This window comes from Alligator sinensis, unplaced genomic scaffold (genome assembly GCF_000455745.1).
Source record: "Alligator sinensis unplaced genomic scaffold, ASM45574v1 scaffold659_1, whole genome shotgun sequence".
NCBI lineage: Eukaryota > Metazoa > Chordata > Crocodylia > Alligatoridae > Alligator > Alligator sinensis.
The window spans coordinates 211599-228987 of NW_005842265.1; the positions used below are offsets into that span (position 1 = coordinate 211599).

At 45.2% G+C, this 17389-nt stretch overlaps 1 protein-coding gene across 1 annotated transcript in view; it reads left to right on the plus strand.

Moving 5' to 3' along the window:
* The first annotated feature begins 4370 nt into the window (after positions 1 to 4370).
* The window catches only part of LOC102376042 (sodium- and chloride-dependent GABA transporter 1), a 31504-nt gene continuing 18485 nt past the window's right edge, over positions 4371 to 17389 (plus strand). Inside the window, exons 1-6 of the mRNA XM_006027758.3 lie at positions 4371 to 4608; positions 10093 to 10224; positions 11062 to 11162; positions 14397 to 14506; positions 14895 to 15027; positions 16974 to 17108. Of these exons, the coding sequence (XP_006027820.1) occupies positions 4371 to 4608; positions 10093 to 10224; positions 11062 to 11162; positions 14397 to 14506; positions 14895 to 15027; positions 16974 to 17108 (849 nt within the window). The remainder of the gene's footprint in view (positions 4609 to 10092; positions 10225 to 11061; positions 11163 to 14396; positions 14507 to 14894; positions 15028 to 16973; positions 17109 to 17389) is intronic.

The window sequence follows — 17389 nt, forward strand, 5'->3', positions numbered from 1 at the left end:
GGGCGGGGGGGTGGGTAGGGGTCCCCCATGGTCCCCTCTCCCAGCCCCCCTCCTCTGCCCCCTACTTACCAGCTCTGAGTCTGGCTGCAGCTCCCTGCTGCAGCCACCGGGGACTGCCCAAATCATTTTCAAAGATTCAGAGAGATTTGAATTGATTTGGACCTTTAAATTGGTTCCCTGATTTGATTCGGATTTGGAGATTCGGCCACCAAATCGGGCCAAATCTCCTCTGAATCGAATCGGCACCCAAAGCTTCGCACAGCCCTAATGTTTATGTTTATGTGCAGGCAGACTCCTTAAATGGGAGGGTTATGCCACTGCATATCCACACCTCAGCTGTGATCATGTACTATAGAACATGTAAGTATGCTGTGATGTGTGCACACTTCTTTCAGATGTAAGTAGTTACACTACGGGATATATGCTCCATTGAGTGGGGTTACACTGTCCCACCCATCCATGCATTTTGCTGACAAATGATACTTCTCTGCTCTCTGCTTTCCATATGGGTCCCTATGGCAGGGCACTGTTTGTGCCTGCCACTTTAAGTCCTGGGGTCAAGTAGCCAGCAGGTGCTTAATTTCTGTGGCCATTTTAGAGCTCTGGGTGCCCATATAAACAGGGCATTTTGCTGCTGGCTGGAGGCGCAGCAACATCACCTGGCTGTGAGGCTTCATGGAACACTCTGGAGGTAAGGCAGGAGCTGTAGGGGATGGTCAGGAGGCTCCTGGTCCTGGTCCTGACCTAAAATTGCACCCTGCTGGGAGTGGGTGGCCTGGTGGAGCTCTGTGGCATGGGAGCCCCCAGGAAATGCCAGGCCAGTTACCACCCCAGTGAAAGGCGGGTCGGGGCTCCTTAACCCCAGCTCCCACAACTGGGTGGGTTACCTGGTTCAGAAGGGCCAACTTCAACTAACTTAGTGCCTCCCACACTAATCTCCTAAGGGCCCAAAAGGTAGAGGATGTGGGAATCCATGAGGGATGGTTGTACCTTAAGGGGATGATCCTCCAGGCTCATAGTGTGACAGTCCCCGAGAAAAAGAAGGGGGGTAAGAGTGCTCTGAAACCCGTTCAGAAGGGCCAACTTCAACTAACTTAGTGCCTCCCACACTAATCTCCTAAGGGCCCAAAAGGTAGAGGATGTGGGAATCCATGAGGGATGGTTGTACCTTAAGGGGATGATCCTCCAGGCTCATAGTGTGACAGTCCCCGAGAAAAAGAAGGGGGGTAAGAGTGCTCTGAAACCCCCATGGCTCAGCAAAGGCATTTGAGAATGCCTGAGGGCCAAAAGGGAGGTGTACACCCGGTGGAAGAGAGGGGCCATCACCAAGGAGGAATAATCCTCCTTGGCCCGTGAGTGTAGGAGGGCCATTAAGAAGGCCAAGGCAGGGGTGGAGCTCAGGTTAGTGACCAGGATTAAGGACAACTAAAAGTCCTTTTTCAAGTACATTGAGAGCAAGAAGAGGGCACCGGGTAATGTAGGGCCCCTGTTAGACTCAAATGGTAATCTTGTGGCTATGCCAGACGAGAGCTGAAATTTTTAACAAGTTCTTTGCCTCTGTTTTCTTGGACAGGGACCAGGACAGCTCTCCCACCACAGGTAGGGGCAATCTTGGGGATAGCACTGCCAGGCCTTGGGTCTGTGCAGAAATAGTTAGGGATCTTCTGGAAGGGCTGGATGTTTTTAAATCTGCGGGTCCTGATGCCCTCCACCCACAGGTGTTGAGAGAGCTAGCGGGGGTCATTGCTGTGCCCTTGGCCTGGCTGTACAAGTGATCATGGTCCATGGGCCAGGTGCCCAGAGATTGGAAACTAGCTAATGTGGTCCCCATTTATAAGAAAGGAAGAAAGGAGGACCCAGGAAACTATAGGCCCATAAGCCTCACATCAGTCTTGGGGAAAATCCTTGAAAAAATTATCACGGATCACATCTGTGAGGGGCCAGCAGGGGAGATCATGCCCAGGGGAAATCAACATGAGTTCATCAGAGGCAGGTCCTGCCAGACCAACCTGATGGCCTTTTATGACCAGGTAACTAAATCCCTGGATGATGGTGTTGCTGTGGATGTAGTCTTTCTGGTCTTTAAGAAGGCCTTTGACACTGTGTCTCACCCCATTCTCATTAATAAATTGAGCAACTGTGGCATTGATGCCTACACAGTTGGATGGGTCAAAAATTGGCTGATGGGGCACACCCAGAGTGTGGTGGTGGACGGGTTGTACTAGACCTGGCGGGATGTGAATAGTGGGGTCCCCCAGGGCTTGGTCCTGTGGCCTACACTGTTCAACATCTTCATTAGCGAATTGGACGAGGGGGTGGAAAACATGTTGTCCAAGTTTGCTGATGATACCAAGATGTGGGGAGAGGTAGGCACGCTCGAAGGGAGAGAGAGGCTGCAATTAGATTTAGACAGACTACAGAAGTGGGTGGATGGTAAGAGGATGGGCTTCAATGTAGATAAATGCAGGGTGGTGCACCTGGGGAGAAGGAATCCACAGCATACATACAGGCTGGGGAGCTCCCCCCTTGAGAGCACAGAGGTGGAAAGGGATCTTGGAGTCATTATTGACTCTAAGATGAACATGAGCCGCCAACGCCAGACCACAGCCAGCAAAGCCAACCGTACCTTGTCGTGCATCCAAAGATGCATCTCGAGCCAGTCCAGAGAGGTGATATTCCCCCTCTATGCGACGTTGGTCAGGCCACAATTGGAGTACTGCATCCAGTTCTGGGCACCGCACTTAAGAAGGATGTGGCCTGCCTTGAGAGGGTTCAGAGGAGGGCCAGCCGCTTGGTTGAAGGGCAACAGGGCAGGCCCTATGAGAAGAGGCTGAGGGACCTGAACCTGTTCATCCTCAGCAAACAGAGGCTGAGGGAGGACTTGGTGGCTGCCTACAAATTCGTTAGGGGAGATCAGCAACAAATAGGAAGGGCCCTATTCCCCTCAGCAGCACCTGGGGTGATGAGGAACAATGGCCAGAAGCTACTGGAGAATAGGTTCAGGTTAGAGATTAGGAGGCACTATTTCACTGTCAGGGTGGCTAGGATCTGGAACCAACTTCTTAAGGAAGTGGTCCTCACTCCTACCTTGGGTAAATTCAAAAAGAGGTTGGATGAGCGCCTGTCTGGGGTCGTGTGATCCCAGCGTGTGCTCCTGTCAGTGGTGGGGGGTCAGACTAGATGATCTGTTCAGGTCCCTTCTAACCCCAAAATATTATGAAAATCTGAAACTATGACAGAGCTAATCTCTCCTTGACTGCGAGGAACGCCCAGAGCTGAGGGCCTGGGGTTCCGACTGGCCTGGAGGTGGCCCAGGGCCAGTGTAGCTAAAGGTCCCAGGGAGACCACACCTATAAGGGGGAGCAGCTCAGGGAGCTATGCAGCTGGGAATGAAGATGGAATAGGGTGCCTGAGTGGAGGGATCCAGGTGGGGTTCAAACAGTAGGATTCTGGGGCCCAGAGTGGGGCCGGTGATGTTGACAACAGAGGATGCCATCTGTGAGGCATGGGCTGCGGAGTTGGGAAGGTATGGAGCCGCAGATAGCACCCCCTGGCATCAGGGCAAGAAATGGGCAGCCTCCCGCTTAATTAACAACAATTAATTAATTATCATCAAGGTGTGGTTGGTGAGAAGGCAGGCGGTTAGCCCAGAAACAGGTGGATGGGCCACAGGGAAATCCGCCCAGAGGAGGCCCCCCCGTTACAGTCCCCATGTGACTTGATGGCATCAAGCATACACACTTGTCCAACATCGCTGTTCCCTTATTACAAATATAAGCTCTGTATCCTGTGGTTCATTCTTTCCGCAGAGATGCATTATGACTATATCATCATCAATGGTAATTTGTTGACTGGACCATGTGAATCCCTAGTTCCACAGTTGTCTTAGCATTTTTTGTATTTGAGATGCATTGGCAATGGCAGGAAGTCTGTGAGATGAGAGCATGTAAAGGCTATGCTGCCGGTACCTCTTTTTCTGTTAGTAAGAGTAACGCTTAGATCTTTTAGATCTTACCTACCATTTGGCATCATCCAAGCCTGTTAGAAACACTCCTCCTCACAGTTCCTTCTGGGATAGGGAAATATCGTTTCATACTAAGGAAAACTGAAGAGCTTTTTTACTGAAATGGGTGGGGTTGATACAACTTGCTCAAAACTACCTAGAATGTCAGGCTCAGAGCCACGGTTACTATTTAGGATTACTTGGCTCATAAACCTTCATCCTCTTAAGACAACAACTAGTGATTTCTCTCTCTACTTTCTCCTTGCAGCGGCTTTGTCCAACCCACAGGGTACCATTTCCTCTGAGGTCAGCTGGGTCTGGAAGTGCTGTTTCTGGTCCTCCAACTCATGCAGTCACTTGAGCTGTGATGGGTAAGATTGACAACACATCTGTGGAGCTGAACTCATCCTCCGAGGTGAAGCAAGCAGCCCTTGAGGAATCTGAGTCACTTGCCCAAGAAGCTGGGGGTGTCCAGAAGAAGAAAGAGATACCAGACAGAGGTTCTTGGAAGGGAAAGTTTGACTTTCTGCTGTCATGTGTGGGCTATGCCATTGGACTGGGCAATGTTTGGCGGTTCCCATATCTTTGTGGCAAGAATGGAGGAGGTGAGAGTGCATTGCCAACCATGGACTCTTTGTTTTGGCCTCCACCCAGGGATGTAGCTAGTGCTCTGAAATGGGTGCCTGCACTGGTTGATCTGCTGGTCCCTCTCCCCTTCATTCTACCCGTAATCTATTGCCCCACGTCAGCATAAGGTGCTTAAAAGATGAGGTCAGGAAGAAATAATTACTTAAGCTTTCCCCTAAAGATGGAGCTCAGTGCATAGTATTGATAAGCATGAATTAAAAATCATGGCAGTGCTGTGAGAGGGTTAAGTGCTATTAACTCACTTTCACAGATGGAAGAACTGAGGCACTGAGAGACTAAGGGACTTGGAAAAGTCATATGGGAACTCTGCAGCACAGCTGGAATTGGAGTCCTTCACCCCAAGTATCTATTCCATTTCAGGTCCTGTGCATTCTTATTCTTTAGTTCTGTTACAATCTCTTTTCCTTGCTGGTCCCCTCACTACCTCTTGGTTATCTTTAGAGGTGATAAAGAAAGATGAGCTAGTGGTAATAGGGCACTGAATGAGGATTCAGTTGCTTTGTTGACAGGGTTTATACCAATAATCTGCAAACTTTTACTGAGAACCAACTTTTTTACTGACATATGTTTTATATAATGTACATATAAGCCTTCTGCCAGACCCTGGATAAGGATCAGGTTCAGACCATAGTAAAAAAGTTTGGTTGTTAGTAAAAAAAACCAAAACAAAACATTTTCTTAAGTTGGCAACCCTATTTGACTTCAGCAATGCATGCTGCCCCCACCCAGGGGCCTCTTACCCCCACACCGTGGTACTACCGATTGCACCCTGCTGCCCCCTCAGTTCACCCCCTCAACCTTACTGCTACCACCCCACTTTCCTCATCCCATCACAGACCCCCACAAAAAGACCACTGCCTGTCTATCTGCCACCTAGCAGTGTTACAGGTAGATGGAAGGCAGCACCATCAGCACAGGGCTGGGAGTAGTGGGGGAAGGAGCAACAAAGCCCTGAGAACAGCTACCTGTGGGTGCTGTGCTCCTGCTCAGGCACCAGGTTGGTACTGCTTTCTTCTGGGCTTCAGCAATACATTCAACTTGCTTTCTGACCACAAAGCTTCAGTCAGCTCCATGCTTTTACGGGGCTGTTTTTGCTTCATGATTTATGGATGGCACCGTTTTCTTATAAAATTTACAGACAGATGTTTTTAGCCTGGTTATTTATGGAGTGTCTGAAAATTTACAGACAGTTGGCAACTCTCTTTGTTGGCCACAGACTTCCCAGACAAATAAAAAATGTATGGCTTGTGCCTCAGGTCTTCCGCTGTAAAGTATCTGTCCTTTCCTGCTGGAGAGAGGTATGGTCCATCAGTGACCTATGAGGTGCCATGGCACCTGGTGATGGTGGACACCTGTGTATCTAGACAGCTTGTCTTGATTTCCATGTTTGTCTCCTTTCCTTCCTCCCCACATTTCCCCTCCCTTCTCTTCTACAGTGGTCTATGGCTAAAGTAATCTTCCTTTTTTTCTGCTTCAACAGTTATTTGATTTTTTTTCTGTTGTCTCCAGGGTTCCCTATTTCTTTTCATGTTATGTTCAAATTCTTTGTCCTCGTCTCTAAGACTTTGAATCAGTTCAGCCTCAGTGGTAACTCTTTCTTTCTTTCCTATTTTCCTTCTTATTCTCTTCATTTCTACTGGTCCCAGGTTCCCCCTTCATTCGTGTTTCCCTTATATATGTGCCTTCCTCTCTTAATGCACTAATCTCCCCTTTGTCTTTTCCTTCTCGTTTAAAGTCCTTCCTAAAATTCTGTTCTTCTCTGACTTCACTACTTGTTTTCCTCACAAACAGTATGTCCCACCTTTCCTGTATATGCTTTGTTTTGCATATCATTTTAGTTTGTCTCCCTTGATTTGCTCTTTGGAGAAGAGACATGTCTGATTCCAGGTGTCGGTGCTCCCCGTCCCAACCCTACCCACTACGTGATACTATCTGTGAAATCCTACCACAAAAAGTTGTAGCACACTTAGGGGCAATTATGGGGGAGAAGTGGGGTGGATGTAGCTTCCTCTGAAGCATATGGAAGCTGGCCACTGCTGCAGACTGGATAAGAGATTAGGGAGCCTGATATTTTTTTTTTCTTTTCACAGTGACAGTTCCTCATGCCAATTTGTATGGAAGAATGGATTTATGGTTAAGACACGGTACTTAGAGACAAGAGACTTGTTTTTAATTCCTGACTATGACGTAGCTGATGCGTGGTCTCGGATCAGTCGCATCATCTCTGTATGGCTCACTTTGCTTATGTATAAATGAGGAATAATGATACACAGCTCAGGGTGTCATATGAAGCTGAAACATTTCCTATTCACAGAGCGTTCTGAGATCCTGGGATGAAAGGTGCTGCTGATGTTTAAAGTGCCATTATTAGCATTGGGGTATAGTTCAGTATGATATCTAGCACAGTGGAGGTAGGCATATAGTATTATCCAGTGGGACATTCATAAAGGGCTGAATGAACCTATAAAGCCTACTGTGATGCCCTCAGGAAATTAAAAACCATGCGCTATTTTGGCTTATGCTCGAATGCCCCATGCTGCTGGTCTGTTCAGGCTGGTCATCACAATCTGCAATCTCCTTTATTCCATTGTTGGTCTGCTTGCCGGCAGGCTTAATTGTCTCTGAAGCCTACAACAATGAGCAGCCATGAAGGCTGCTGACATCTGAAAAGGAGCAGGTAAACTGACGCACAAAAATGTCATTTGAAGTCAATGTAAAGCACTGGGGAAGAATCAAACGGCATCTGATTCGGACCAGGGCAGGCAAAGCCTTCCTCCTGCCTTGACTGAGGGGCTCCAAACCTGAGCAGACAGTGGGTGGCACTCCAATTACAGAGTCCTGCATGTACAACATTCAAAGCACGGTTGTGTGGGCAGCGTCCATTACACACAGGCAAATTGAAGTGAATGGAAATATTGTCCTTTCACTTATTGTTGTCACATTCTATCAGGCCATGGCTGATTTAATTTACATTGTTATTGGGCAAATAGTTAGGGTGATATACAACCCCTGTGCAGTGGCGCTCAGCACAAGTCCTATAATCTACCTGAGGCCTAGATGGGGGGGTGTTGTATTTAAGTGGTGTATTAGCTTTGTGCTGCAGCCAGGCACAAGGCTCATTTTCTCTCCCAATGAATAATGTTCAAATTCTGCACTGACTTATAACTGTATGCAGTCTTCCTGATGTCAACAGAGTTATACAGGCTTTAAATTGGCTCTGAATATAGCTTAATAGGCAATAGCTTAATTGTCTGGGAGGTTTTGAACTTGAAGACACCTGATGGTGTAAATGCTTCTTTAAATGAGAAGCTTGTCAATGGCATTTCTACTTTTACTTTGCATAAGGTTACAAGCAAAACGGCGATTTTCTACCTTGGCAATTAATCACAGGTCTGTGGCTGCTGTCTTAATGATGAATTATTACCATCATTGTTGTTTATTTGTGTCATATTAGCAGCAAGAGACCCCAAGTAAGTTTGGAGCTCCATTCTTTTAGGTGCTGTACAGTCTTTGCTTCAAAGACTCTATTATCCAAGTAGACCAGAGGGAGGAAATGGGAGTCTTATCCTTTCCATTGTACAAATGAGGGATTTACCCAAAGTCAGACAGGATACCTCTGAGTGTCAGGTCTCTGAACTGCCAATCTAGTGCTATGATCACCAAATCATCCTCTTTTCCTTGGCTTAATAACTTAAAAAATGAAAAATGACAAGTTTGCTCCCGGTTAGTTGTCTATATGTGCTGTACTGCGTAGTAACTAATTGTGAGTAAATTTGCTACTTTTATTATTTGTAATTAGAGCAAATTACTGTGCAGTAAGTATCTGCATGTGCAGATGCTGATGCTTACTACAGAGTAATTTGCTCTAATCTCAAGTAAAGCATCTCATGTAGATGCACCCTGTGCGTATAGCTACTAGCACTGTGATTGGTGATCAGTGGGGCATCTAGGTTTTGCTGGAAGACAAGCAAATATTAACAGCCTCCAGCATTGGATCTCACCTTCCCCAAAGCTGCTTTGAGGATTTGGACCTGGTTTCTGGCTTGTAGTTGATTCATTGCTAGCTATTATGCTGTAAAGGCTGCTGAACAAACAAAGTCATTTTGATGTCAATGCTCGCAGTGTTTCTTTTGTTTACTTCATGCCAGGATGTTGCTGAATATTCAAGTCTGTGGTTGTGCCAGCTTGCAACTCAGGCTCATGGCCATTGAACTGTCTGCCCAGAGCTCACTGAACCCTGCCTTCCTGCCACCTGCTGCCAATTCATGTTCCTGAGCCATAACTCCATGTATGGGGCTTGAAGCCAGCCTCTCCCAGCAGGGCCCAGCTGCCTGTTTGGCTCCCACTGGGCCTCAGCTGCACACCCATTGAGTTAGCAGTCTTGACTGATGTGATGTGTTTCCATAGGGCCATCCCTAGTGGTTTGTGGAGCTCAGTACTGTGAGATATGGGCCCAGTTACAAAGATCTAAGATTTCTCAACTGCTAGACTTGATGACTGCAATACTTTATATCTGAAAATGAAGTAGCAGATTTTGAAAATCTACTCATCCAGAATGTAGCAACCCCCAACACTGGTAAATTGGAACATTTCCCTTCCAAACTCCAGTCATATCCATTTCTCTTGCTGAAGTGTAAGCTAATCTGAGCTCATTGTGTTAATCTTCAGAGCTCAGTAGCTACCTCCTCCACGGTAAGGACTTCCCATGCTTCAGGAGGAATGGAGCTCTCCTCAGTAAACATTAGACCAATGGCAGCTGGAGTCTGAGCTTTCTTAACAGCCATCCTATGACTATGGAGCTGCCTTCCTTAAGAAAGTATGATGACCTCGGATCAAGACACAAGACCTGCCTGCGTGCCTTAACGTTCCTATAATAATAACATTGTAGAAAATAAGGAAACTGATGGCTAATGTATGCAAACATTCATTTCTGCTTTTGGGCTGTATGAAGGGGACAGAAAATCAATAGCCAAAAACCTACCCCTGCCTACCATTTTGGCTTGTGCGCAGAAGCTACACTGACAGATGTGATAAAAATATTTGGGTTGATAAGTCAGTGATGGGCACCTTGTGGCTGGTAGGGCAAAAGGGATTAACCATTTATTGGAAAATACATCATAGTTTCATAGTTATGAAAGTATCCTTAGGATCATCATAAGGATCCTAACTGTAATTACAGACGGATCCAGAGAAAGTTGGTCTACTATCACATGGGATGGCCTCAGAGGTGAGCACAATACTGCCGTTTGATTGCTGAGACTGGAACAGAGTACCAGGGTGGCAAACTGAACCCTGGAATTCATGTAGTAATTGTGAGCTTTCCACAGTGAAGAGGTGGCTGATTTCTGTCTAACCTGGAATGCATTTGCTGCCCTGGTGCAGTAGACTGTTGGTAATGGAACATTATAGAGCCCTTTACTAGAAGTTGCTTGTTCTTTCAGGTGCCTTCCTGATCCCCTATTTCCTGACACTGGTGTTTGCTGGGATTCCTCTGTTCCTGCTGGAGACTGCTCTCGGCCAATATACCTCCGTAGGTGGATTGGGTGTCTGGAAATTAGCACCCATGTTTAAAGGTACTGTACTGTAAATTCATGGCGCTGATGTAATATAACTAGCTTTAGAGATTAACCCCATTGCTGTCCTGGATTTGGAAGCATTCCCTGTGGGAATGGGACACAGGACTTCGGGAAATGAGTGGTGAGCCAGTGTAGACAGTTATGCCTAGTTCAATTTATGGTAGATATAGGGGGTCCTTCACTAAGGTGTCCAGGCTTCAACAACAATTCTGCTCTTTGTTTGAATGACTTTATTATAATAACAAAAAAAGTGTAGGTAACACTGATTTATGGAAGGATCCTGAATCCCAATGACTGGATTGGGCAACCTAGTTTATCATGCTTGTTCTTGGTATAAGATGGAATGAGCGCTGCTCTGTCTCTATGAAACTCTATATAAAGTACACTGGGAAGCTGGCTGTCCACTAGTTAGATATAACACTTTTGTGTTTTTAATAGCAGCATTGCAGAAGCCATGGGTGAATTAGAAGTGTTTTTTAGGAGAAAGAGATTTAACTGCAGGAGCAGCTAAAGGGACAGCTGCTTCCTATTCTCTGGTTTTCATTAAACTACATGCACAAACTTTGCTAGAGAGATTGAAAAGCAACACTCTTCAACCCATATGGTACAGCAGAGATGTGTGACATTAACAGAACATGCCATTACTGCCTGCTCAGTGACTCGAGGGCATGGCACTGCTTCTTATTGACATCTGGGAAAATGTGGTACAAACCTCTGTCCTTTCTCTGCTCTTCAGCTTGCTGTCCCTACTTCATTATGGGAGGTTTGTATCCTTCTGCTCAGTCCAACTCCACAAACTTAATGTTAAGTATGCGTTTTTGTCTTATTTTCCAGGAGTGGGTCTGGCTGCTGTGGTTCTCTCATTCTGGTTGAATATCTATTATATTGTCATCATTGCTTGGTCACTGTACTATCTCTTCAGCTCTTTCACTGGGGTGAGTTTCAGCCATTTCTGTAAATGCCAACTTGGCCTTTTATAATGTATTTTCTAACCCTGTTTCTCTGATGAAGTGGGGTATAATATATTACTTTTTTGCACTACAAAACAGTGGTTTTCAACCTGTGGTCCATGGACCCTGGGGGCCTGTATACTATGTCCAAGGGGTCTGCGAAAGATGACTATGATCAATCAAAAGTATGGGGATACCTACATTTACAATTAAAAGGGGTCTGTACCTCCATTTGAAATTTTTTAGGGGTCCACAAATGAAACAAGTTTGAAAACCATTGCTATAAAATATTACAACAGATTGCTTATGGACTGAGTAAAGCAGCTCAATTAACACTGGTCTTGGATTCTTCACCGAGACATTCATAAATAATTACAACAGTGGTTTAGAATTTCTCTATACTGATATTTTTCTTTTAAGCAGAATATTCCCTTTACAAATCTTAGAAATGTGTCCTCTGCAGCCTTGAGTCTTGTTAAAATCATCTTGTCTTTCTATCACATCCCTAGAGTTTCAGACCTTTTTAGTTACAAGTTCCAAACATAGCTTCTTCATATTATCTCATTAAGGTCAGAACCATGTCCCCAGTAATTAGATCTCATTTACGCTGCTCTCAATCTATTGACTCCAATGGGATTTCTCCTCATGTAGGCCTGATTTCAATAAAGCACTTAAGCATCTGTTTATGTTAGAAGCATATGTAGAAATGTAAGGATGTGCCCGTAAACAGGACGCCATTTTAAGCATATAAGTTAAAGTCTGTGCTAAGTCTTATTAACTTCAGTGGGGTACTTGCCTAAATCAGGGTCTTATACCATTTAATGCAAGATCAGAATCAAGCCACAAATTCATTTCTTGTCAGCTGATGTTTATTGACCTCTAATGTATGAGAATAAATCTTAGCAAACCACAAACATGAAGACTTGTATTACCATTGTTCCTCTGGGATTCCATTTAATTTAGACTTAGCTGCTGAAATGCTATACATGTACCATAGTTCAGTCCAGTTTAAGTTTTTTGTTTGATTCCATTTTCAAGCATCTGTGAAATCTTTTGCCAAAATCTTCCTATTGTTTAGCACCCCCAAACCATATGTCTGCAGTACCTAATGCGTTCTAATCACTGGCAATATTTGTTGTAGTCTCACAAGCCCAGACAAGTAATTTGTAAAGTTTGTTGTGGGATGGATATGAGATTTCTGAAGAAGATTTTGAAGTAACAAAGAAGAGTTTACCCATAGAGAATTAACCTGTCCAAGCTTTCATGCAGAGCTCATTTTTTCTGGGATAGGATACTGTCTGTTTAGTCACTGCTATGTATATATGCAGGCAGGAGCAGGTATGATTAATAAAGCTGATTGTACAGTCTTAATGGATAGTCTCAGCAAATTGATTAATAGATTTCACAGTTACCAAACATGCTCTCAGTTTCTTTAAGGAAAGCTGGGCCCAAATCCCAGACTGGAGTATCCTCAAAATTTGGGCAAGGAGTTTTTGATCAGAACCTGAACCCACACCATGCTTGAATATTGCAACTCAAATCAATCTTTAAAGTTCAGATAAAGGGAAGCAACCTGACCGACACACTCTCTTCATCAGCATTATTCTGCTAGGCCAGATTTCTCCCAGAATCAGCTCCAGCAAAGTGAACAGACTTAAACCATGGATCTAGACTTCTAAAGCAGCAGTTTGCCATGTGCTTAAACACATGCTTAACATCCCTTAAATTTAAAGGGACTTAAGTGTGTATCTGTGTATTCTGCTGAATCCAGACCTTAAGACCAGTCTACACAGTAAAATGGACTAAATTGCCTATTCTTATCTAGCTCCTCTATTGAGTATTGTTAGGCCTTGGACGCATGTTATTTTTGTAGTGCTAGACTGTAGTGCCACAAAAACCACGTGTCCACATGCTCAGGCTTTTTGTAGTACCACAGAAATGGCAGACCTGGCACCAAAAAGTTTCTGTTTCGAACAGGAACTTCTCTTTAGCACTATTGGGAACTCTTGGACCTCCAGCATCCCAGAGTGCTCTGCTCTGCCTCCTTCTCTGGAGGGGGAGAAGGGGAGACTGACTGGCTCCCTGCAAGCCCATATGGCCATTACAGCTCTGTTTGCAGCACAGCTGTTACAGACTGGACCCCACTCCATGGAACAACTGATCAGCAGCTGTTCAACTGTTCTGAGGAAGCTGTTCCACACAGGGGCAGCCATGGCTGGCAAGCACAGCCCCCCCCCACCAGCAGGGAGTTGGAGGGGGCAAGAAAAGCACCTCTGCCACCCCCATTGATGGCTAGAACCTTTCACAGCTGCTGCTGCTGTGGGGGCAGGACCCAGTCCTGACAGGTGCAGTCATCAAGCAAAGCCCCTACTGCCCACAAATCTGGTAGGGACTAAGGACAGCATGTCTTTCCCCCTGCCCTCTCCCTGAGCTGGTGGTGGCATCAGCTAGAGGCAATCTCTCTGGTCTGGAATCGGAGGGAGCAAGAGTCCCTTCCTGGTTATACAGCATGGCTTTGAGGTTATGAATATGTGCTTACTCCCATAACACCCTACAGCACTTCGTAGCACTAGAAATGGATGTATGGCCAAGGCCTTATTTGGCACACTGGATATGTCTGCCCTACATTTGGAAGATGCTTACCCCCATAGCACCTTCCAAGCACGTGTAGATCACAACATGTGTAGACATACCTGAGCAAGCTTGACCTGACATTTCCTGCAACCTTCCAGTGTGTTCCCCCTGCCATCCTCATGTTCAATAGCGCCCCCTACCCGACTAACTGCCTACACATTGGCACATCTTTACATTTCTGCAGATGCTCTCTGGCATGTTCTCCTGTTTTTGTAGTCACTTCCACCTGTTTATTCCTATGTTTCCATGTGCCCACACCCCTCAGGCACCGCCTGATACTCCAGCACCCATCTGGTCTCTTTTCCTAGTTTCTCTGTCCACCCAGGCTTATGCTTCCACAGCCCCTCTCCCCTCCTGAGAACGTGACCTCACATTCCCTTCTCAAAGCCCACAGAGAATCCTCTGCTCTTAGAGTCTGACATTTTAATTCCTTCCTTCATTAATTTGTTAATTAGTACAAATGGAGGTGGTAGAGGTTTAACAAGCAAATATGTATTCAGTGATGAGAGGGCTATGAAGAGCGTTTTGAGAGCAGAGTTAAATATTGCTACCCTGGCTTTACCCTCACCTTCTTCTTCCCTTTAGGACCTCCCATGGCAAAGCTGTGGCAATGCCTGGAACACAGATCGGTGCTTTTCCAACTACTCACTCAACGATACCACCAATCTGACCAGTGCTGTGACTGAGTTCTGGGAGTACGTCTCCAGCCTATGTCAGGTTTTACCATTGCAGTGGCTGTTCTGTCTTTTGGTGCTGCTTTGAAAGTCTCTGTCAATAGTATGGATTTATTCAGCAGGCCATATGGAGAGGGTGCCCCACGGGAGATGCTCTTTTTAAATGGCAGACTCACGTGTAGTCAAATGTTCAGACAGAGCGGGGGGGGGGATCAAAGCCTTCCTCCATCCATCCTCTTTCTTTCATCCTTTTTCTGTGTCTTAGAACACTTAAGGCCTTTGCACTCCCTGCCCATGTCTGGGCTTGCTCCTCCACCTGCTTTGTGCCTTTTGCCCACCCCTGCAATTTCAAACCCTTTGTTCCTTGTGGATTGTACTTTAAAAAAATGTAACATCTTTTGTTTTGCAGAAGGAACATGCACCAGATTTCTGGAGGCTTGGGGGAGCCAGGTAGCATTCGCTGGCCCCTTGCTGGAACTCTTGCTCTAGCATGGGTTCTTGTCTATTTTTCCATCTGGAAAGGTGTAGAGTGGACGGGGAAGGTACTTTACAATAATCTTGCATTACAGTGTTGCTTTTTATTGCTGTCCTTTGAAATGTCCTCCAGACTCAATTTTATTTGAGTGCCTGTAATTAGGGTTACTGTGTTTCAAGGCAGAATTGCAGCAAGTGCCATTAAATTCTTGACATTTACCTTTCATAGTTATAAAAATTGCCACCATGTTTGCAGTAATTTTCATTCTAAGCATAGAGAGCACTCTACAATGATAGAGTCACAGGGCTGAATATTGAACTGTCAGATCTTTGATGGACTCAGACAAAGATTTTCAAAAATTACGTATGATGCCCAACTTGAGACATATTAAAAAGGCCTATGGCCCACTCCTGACTACCTCCTCTCTGAAAATTGCCCTCTTAAGATGTTGCAAATTGAGCATCTAAAATCACTAGTCTCTTTTGAAAATCATCATCTACCACTTTAGGTCTTGGTGGATGACCCTCGGAACAGAAACATATTGTATTTGCAAGCTATTGCTATTGTTTAACATTTCAGACTAGTAGAATGAAAGGACAAATCCATGAAATTACTCAGTTTACGAAAATAGTGGACCTGATAAATATATTTTAGGGTACAACTTGGAGTAATGCAATGACAAGAAAAGAGTAATCTAGGTTAAATAACAGGAAAAAACTTCTTTATGGTAAACTCCCTTAGATTGTAAACTAGTATCACAGTGCTGGAATCAAGGAAATTAGGACTGTTGAAGCATTTTAATAAAATAAGTCTAGGTAAAGTGATAGAAAATAAGAGCAAGATTACTTCAGTTGGTTACATTTCCTATTTCTGTGGATCAAATTCATCACTCATGGAACTGAATTGCTTTTACTGCAGTTTTACCAGGAATTGGTTTATCTTAATATTTCTGTGATCAGCCAGTCCTCCCGTGCCATTAATAGAAAAAATCCTAAATATTACCTAAGTAGTAACATAACATAGGGATGGGGGGGGAAAAAGTCAGCTACTTCTTACATGAGGCATGAGCCTTCTGTGTAAAGTCTATGGAGATTATTTCTTTTCTGGGCTACCAGCCTTCTTTTCCTATATGGCTACAAATGAATGTAAATAAACTCACAATACATAGAAGACTGTAGTAACTGCTATAACACTGGGTGCGTCTACATGTTCAATTAATGCAGAGCAATAAACTTTGGCACAGTTAGCACCAGAGTTGGTCTACATGTGTGCCCAGGACTGCAGCAGTTTGAGCAGGGGTGGAGCAGCCCGGGGCCACCAGCAGGTTCAGGGGAATCAGCCCCGGGCTCCAGGTGACAGTGCCAGATGGTGGAGGGGTTGGCTGGGACACAAGAGTGCTAAAGTATGGAGCCACGCGGCAGGCAGCCCCTGCACTTTATAAAACACCCTTGGGCATTTATACACATGCTTTTTGGTACCGCGATGCGCCGGAGATCCGCCACTATGGAGCAGACGCATACTGTGCTGTGTCTCATGCAGTTGTATAAGTGGTGAAATGCATGTTAGTGCGCAGAAGATGGTAATGGTGCACTTTTGAACTAAAGCACCTTCTAAGCTTGTTAGTTCAAAAGCATGTCGCTGCTATTTTCTCAGCGCTGACGTGCATTTTGCCACTTATACAACTACAAGCGTCACAGCACCAGGCGCTTTGAAAAGCGCCTGGCGCAGCAGTGTTTACATATGTAAAAATGCCCCTCGTGTCCAGCCAGCCCCTGTCACCGTCTTCGCGTGCATTTCAGCACACACAATTACTCTGCCATAAGAGAGTACTGTATCCTATGACAGAATTAATTAAATTAATTTACTGTACCCTCATACCAACACACTTGTAGACAATGACACTTTTCTACAGAGCTAATTAGTCAACTTCACAGTAAAGCGCATGTGTAGCTGTACCCGCTGGCAGTTAGTGTGTTGCTAACTGCTGACATCTTTCTCTCCATCTCTCTTTAGGTTGTATATTTTTCAGCCACCTATCCTTACCTCATGTTGTTTATTCTTTTCTTCCGTGGCGTCACTCTGCCAGGAGCCAAGGAGGGGATACTCTTTTACCTGACACCGGACTTCAGCAAGCTCTCTAAGTCTGAGGTTGTACCCCAATTCTTAAAGCTTTGACAGCACGATCACTGCTATAGTATTGTTCCCTGACACTTTGTCAGAACATTTCAACGAAAGGGCACCAGAAAAGCTTCCCATGTTAGCCTTAGAATCCCAGATACTACACCTTTTACAGTTTGTAACAAAACTAGGGACAAGTGGTATAAATCTTTCTAGCTCTACTGAAGTCCTGCAATGTTATTCACAGAGTGATATCAGCCCAGTTATACCAGTTAAGGCTCTGCTTTATTAGTGAGGAAGTGGCAGGGATG